This window comes from Myxine glutinosa, chromosome 6 (genome assembly GCF_964187855.1).
Source record: "Myxine glutinosa chromosome 6, kmMyxGlut1.1, whole genome shotgun sequence".
In the NCBI taxonomy this organism is placed as follows: Eukaryota; Metazoa; Chordata; class Myxini; order Myxiniformes; family Myxinidae; genus Myxine; species Myxine glutinosa.
Genome location: NC_136266.1, coordinates 128,408,199 through 128,414,198, shown reverse-complemented (window position 1 = coordinate 128,414,198; position 6,000 = coordinate 128,408,199). Strand labels below are relative to the sequence as shown.

The 6,000-nt window shown below is 47.2% G+C and overlaps 1 protein-coding gene across 2 annotated transcripts in view; it reads left to right on the top strand.

Annotated features, from left to right (window-relative positions):
• The first annotated feature begins 435 nt into the window (after nucleotides 1-435).
• ANAPC5 (anaphase promoting complex subunit 5) overlaps nucleotides 436-6,000 on the top strand; it is a 57,798-nt gene continuing 52,233 nt past the window's right edge. Inside the window, exons 1-3 of one of the 2 annotated variants that reach the window (XM_068121048.2) lie at nucleotides 436-686; nucleotides 2,820-2,899; nucleotides 3,577-3,686. In XM_068121048.2, the coding sequence (XP_067977149.1) occupies nucleotides 507-686; nucleotides 2,820-2,899; nucleotides 3,577-3,686 (370 nt within the window). In that variant the 5' untranslated portion in view covers nucleotides 436-506. The remainder of the gene's footprint in view (nucleotides 687-2,819; nucleotides 2,900-3,576; nucleotides 3,687-6,000) is intronic. The other variant, XM_068121047.2, reaches the window with a different exon arrangement.

Sequence of the window (6,000 nt, the reverse complement as noted above, 5' to 3'; positions counted from 1 at the left end):
CTTCGTTCCTGGTGTCGTTCATTTTGTCCGGCTTTATCGTGCGAGCATAGCTCTACAAAAGGATAATTGTCAAGGGTTATTTTCAAGGGTAATTGTGATGGATTCTAAAGGGTTGTAAATGGTTATTCTAAAGGATAATTCTAAAGGGTTTCGTTCTTTTCTCGGCTTTTCCTATTTCATATTAAAAATGCCAAACTGAACCACTTCCTTCGAACACAGGTGCGATTTCCTCGAGTGGAGCAGAGACGTTGACCTGAACGAGCAGTGTGTGGCCTCAGAATCGTTTCATGACGCTGGTCTTCCGCTCTTCATCGCATTTTTAATTTGACTTTGAGGTAAAAATGAAGGTACGGTTCATGAAGCGTGACGGCCTTTCGTGGAAATTAAAAATTAAACCTAAAAGCGAGGTGATTGTAACATTCGTGTATTAAGACAAAATAATTGGTTGGTTGAAAGTTCGAACAGTTCACTCGCACTGTACACTCACTCACTGTACGTGCAGGAGCATGGCGACGGCAAATGACTCGATTGGGTCACTTCCCTCAGATTTTGACGTACCCGTCGAGGCACCCAGTCCGGCTGACATCGCCACGTTACTGCTCTTCGATGATCTCTTGGGGAAGAATGTGAAGTTGGAACCCAAAGTGGTTCACGAACTCTTGCTTCTGTTTCTTCGCCTTTTACAGGTGGAAAACATATTGCAGGAGGTCTTTTACTTTTAGTTTTACTCGTCTTCGGTTTAAAACGCATAACGTGCACCCACCACATATCAGCCCCCACTGTGTTGTGGTCCCTTGTATTGTGCCCACGAACTGTACCTTGTGTCCCCCCTTCCCTCTTTCATTATTTTAATTCATCATTATTCATTCATTATCTCATTTTAATCTTCCTCCTCTTTCATGACCTTGCTCCTTCCTCTCGTTGCGACGTCCCTCTTTTCCATCAACCGCGTCCCTCTTTTCCATCAACCGCGTCCCTCTTTTCCATCAACCGCGTCCCCCTTCTCCATCAACCGCGTCCCCCTTCTCCATCAACCGCGTCCCCCTTCTCCATCAACCGCGTCCCCCTTCTCCATCAACCGCGTCCCCCTTCTCCATCAACCGCGTCCCCCTTCTCCATCAACCGCGTCCCCCTTCTCCATCAACCGCGTCCCCCTTCTCCATCAACCGCGTCCCCCTTCTCCATCAACCGCGTCCCCCTTCTCCATCAACCGCGTCCCCCTTCTCCATCAACCGCGTCCCTCTTTTCCATCAACCACGTCCCTCTTTTCCATCAACCGCGTCCCTCTTTTCCATCAACTGCGTCCCTCTTTTCCATCAACTGCGTCCCTCTTTTCCATCAACCGCGTCCCCCTTCTCCATCAACCGCGTCCCTCTTTTCCATCTACCGTGTCCCCCTCCTCCCATCTACCGTGTCCTCCATCTAATTCTACCGTGTACCCCTTCTCCATCTACCACGTCCCCCTTCTCCATCGACCACGTCCCCCTTCTCCATCTACCACGTCCCCCTTCTCCATCTACCGTGTCCCCCTTCTCCATCTACCACGTCGCCCTTCTCCATCAACCGCGTCCCCCTTCTCCATCTACCGCGCCCCCCTTCTCCATTTACCGTGTCCCCCTTCTCCATCTACCGCGTCCCCCTCCTCCATCTACCGTGTTCCCCTTCTCCATCTACCGTGTCCCCCTTCTCCATCTGCCGCGTCCCCCTTCTCCATCTACCGTGTTCCCCTTCTCCATCTACCGTGTCCCCCTTCTCCATCTACCGCGCCCCCCTTCTCCATTTACCGTGTCCCCCTTCTCCATCTACTGCGTCCCCCTCCTCCATCTACCGTGTTCCCCTTCTCCATCTACCGTGTCCCCCTTCTCCATCTGCCGCGTCCCCCTCCTCCATCTACCGCGTCCCCCTTCTCCATCTACCGCGTCCCCCTTCTCCATCAACCGCGTCCCCCTTCTCCATCTACCGCGTCCCCCTTCTCCACCTACTGCGTCCCCCTTCTCGATCTACCGCGTCCCCCTTCTCGATCTACCGCGTCCCCCTTCTCGATCTACCGCGTCCCCCTTCTCGATCTACCGCGTCCCCCTTCTCGATCTACCGCGTCCCCCTTCTCGATCTACCGCGTCCCCCTTCTCGATCTACCGTGTCCCCCTTCTCGATCTAACGCGTCCCCCTTCTCGATCTATTGCTTCACTGTTTTCGATCTACCACGTTTCTATCGCAGCCCCATCTCCACCATGTGTTTCACTCTCCTCCCCCCTCCACCTCCACCATGTGTCTCGCACCCTCACCTCCAACATGTTCCTCACATTCCCACCTCCACCATGTTTCTCGCGCCCCCACCTCCAACATGTGCCTCGTGTCCTCACATCCAACATGTGCCTCGTGCCCCCACCTCCATCATGTATCTCACGCCCCCACCTCCAACATGTGCCTCACGTCCCCACCTCCGCGATGTCTCGCGCCCCACTTCCAACGTGTCGTGCCACCCACCTCCGCCTGTCCCATCCTCCCCCTCGCCGTCCCCCACCCCCTCCTCCCCTCCCCCACCTTCCCCCTCACCTCGCTCACCCTCCTCCTCCCCCACCCCTTCCACTGTTCCGCATTTTCCACTTGTAATTATCACATTTGCATTATACCGTGTTGTGTTCATCTCCATTGTTTCTGCTCTTCAGTGTTTCCCTTATCAGTCCTCCCCTTTATATTTATACCAACAATTTTCCTCAATTTGCTTTAATCTCTCTCATCCCCCGCCCCTCCTGCCCTCACATCCTTGCACTAATTATTTTTATTTCGGTATTTATTTGTCCACCTTCCCATTATAGGGGCCTGATGTTAAATTCCTGGACCTTTGCAATCATGTGGAGTCTTTCTCACATGAGCTGGCATACCAATTGTATATCAGGTGAGTTTTCAAGCACTAGCTCCGTGGTTCTTAACCTGGGTTCGACCGAACCTCAGGGGTTCAGTGAGCCAGACTCAGGGGTTCAGTGAGCCAGACTCAGGGGTTCGGTGGTGGTCCTCCGAAACGCATTGCAATTTTTTTTTTTTTTTTAAGTTTTGTATCAATTTTGAATCTATGTGTGTAATTACGCTTATTATTAATATTATTATTATTTTGCTATGTATGTTACGAACGAATGGAAATGTTATTTGTAATTGTATTCCCATCCCATTGAGGGTGGCCCTTGCCAAAACAAAACCACGCATTTCCCAGATCGTCTCCCGAAAAGAAGAACAGAAAACGCATTAAGATGCAATTCTTCTTAATTTTTTGGTCAAATTTGAGGGGTTCCGCGAGTGTTCGGTGGGTTTCGTTAGGGTTCGGCGCCTTTAAAAAGGTTAAGAATCACTGCACTAGCTGGTAGAAAAAGAAGGCTGGTGTGTGGAATGGAGGAGAAATGCAAAAAAAGGTTGAATTTGTTCACTTTAGTCCTGATATTTGTGCCACTTGTGAAGAATAGAGAAGCTGGGTTTTTTTTTGTTTTGTTTTTCCTTTTGACTAATAGCACACAAGTACCAGATACTTGATATGTTGCTCACATTAATGCAATCTCTGCACATTGTTTTGTTCATCTATAGAATGAAAGCCTTCATGGGTGATGGAGTGCAAGAGCTGTCAGATTTCATTGCCCGGCTCGATGTGGAACCGTCTAATCCAACCTTTGTCATGAGTAGTAACAGCATTCTGGGTATGTGTGTCATTTGAGGATCTCACTTTGAGTATTTTTCATATAGATTACGCTCTCATGACTGCTTCACTGCACACATTGGATTCTTCCTCTTTAGTCGTTTGTGCAGATGATGTTTACTTTAATGAAATGATCTTGCTCACTAAAATGAGTTTTTGTTACCCACCGCTCCGACAAGCTCGGAGACGGGGGACATTAAAATGAGCTCCGACTGACTGTCCGATAATCTGTGCATGTACTTTTGTGTACGCATTATTTCAAAAACCATTGAACATTTTGGTTTTTTATAAATATATACATATAAATATATATAACCACCTTTAGAGGCCATTTTTCCCCGCAAAGCGGGGGTTGGCCTTTTTCGGGAACCGTGGTTGTTGTTTTTCGGTCCCCTTTTTGAAGCAATGTTTTACGGCCGGATGCCCTTCCTGACGCCAACCCTTTTTGCCGCCTTTAACGACAAACAGGGAATTACCAGTGAACTGGTACTCAATTAGCCGACCTCGGAAGGATGACAGGCTGAGTCAACCCCCCTGGCGTTAATTCAGCAATCGACCGGGATTCGAACCCAGGATCCTAGGATCCTAAGCCGGCACCCTAGCCGCTAGCCCAACACCAGGGTCCTAAACCAGGGTACATATAAATATATGCAGTACATTATATGGATATATATATTCCTCATAACAATGCAGTGCCTTCAGGAAGTATTCACACCCCTTGATTTTTTTTTCTCACATTTTGTCATGTTACAGCCTGAATTTAAAATGGATTCAATTGAGATTTTTTTTTTGTCATGGATCTACACAGACATATTTTTTTACAAACTAATTAAAAATGAAAAGCTGAAATGTCTTGATTCAAATATTCAACCCCTTTGCTATGACACTCCAAATTGAGCTCAGCTGCATCTAATTTCCTTTGATCATCCTTGAGATGTCTCTACAACTTGATTTGAGTCCACCTGTGGCAAATTCAATTGATTGGACATGATTTAGAAAGAAAAACACCTTTCTATATAAGGTCCAACAGTTAACATTGCATATCAGAGCAGAAACTCTACCATGAAGTCCAAAGAATTGTCCATATAACTCAGAGATACAATTGTGAGGAGGCATAGATCTGGGGAAGGATATAAAACAATTTATATAGGGTTGAAAGTTCCCAACAGCACAGTGAGCTCCATCATTAGGCAATGTAAAGAATGTGGAACTACCCAGACTCTTCCTAGAGCTGGCCGTCTGACCAAACTGAGCAACCGGGCAAGAAGGACCTTGGTCAGGGAGGTGACCAAGAACCCAATGACCACTCTGAGAGAAATACATTGTTGCTGTGCTGAGATGGGAGAACCTGCCAAAAGGACAACAGTCTCTGCAGAACTTCACCAATCTAGGCTTTATGGGAGAGTGGCCAGACGTAAGCCATTCCTGAGAAAAAGTCACATGACAGCACACCTAGAGTCTGCAAAAAGGCACGTGAAAGACTCTGAGAGCATGAGGCAAAATATTCTGTGGTCTGATGAGATGAAAAGTGAACTCTGGCCTGAATTCAAAGCGCTACTTTTGGCAGAGACCAAGTACAGCTCATCACCCATCTATCACTATCCTTACCATGAATCATGGTGGTGGCAGCATCATGCTATGGGGATGCTTTTTAACAGCAGGGACTGGGAAATTTGCAAGGATAGAGGGTACAATGAATGGAGCCAAATACAGACGAATCCTTGAGTTGAACCTGCTTCAGAGTGCAAAATACCTTTAGACTGCAGTGGAGATTTATGTTCCAACAGGACAATGACCCCAAGCATACAGCCAAAGCAACACTGGAATGGATTCAGAACAAGAACGTGAACGTCCTTGAGTTGCCCAGCCAAAACCCAGACTTGAATCCCATTGAGAATCTGTGGAAAGACTTGAAGATTGCTGTTCACCGACGCTCCCCATCCAACTTGACAGAACTTGAGCAAATCTGCAAGGAAGAATGGGAGAAAATCCCCAAATCCAGATGTGCAATGCTGATTATACAGACAAACCCAAGAAGACTGAAAGTTATAATCGCTGTTAAAGTCGCTGATCGGCCATCTTGGATCTGATCTCAAAAAAAATAATGACGTGCATATATGTAAGGCATCATAAATTATTATCTGTGTGCCAAGTTCGAACATTAACAGTAAATGCATGTTTGAGAAATGGTTGAGGACGTGTTCAATACCGGGTTTTTTTTTTTCCAACTGAAAAGGCCGCCAGTCTACCAGTTGGCCATATTTGATCAGATTGCAAAATAAAGTGAGGTGCACGTGTGTGCCATCATGCACTGT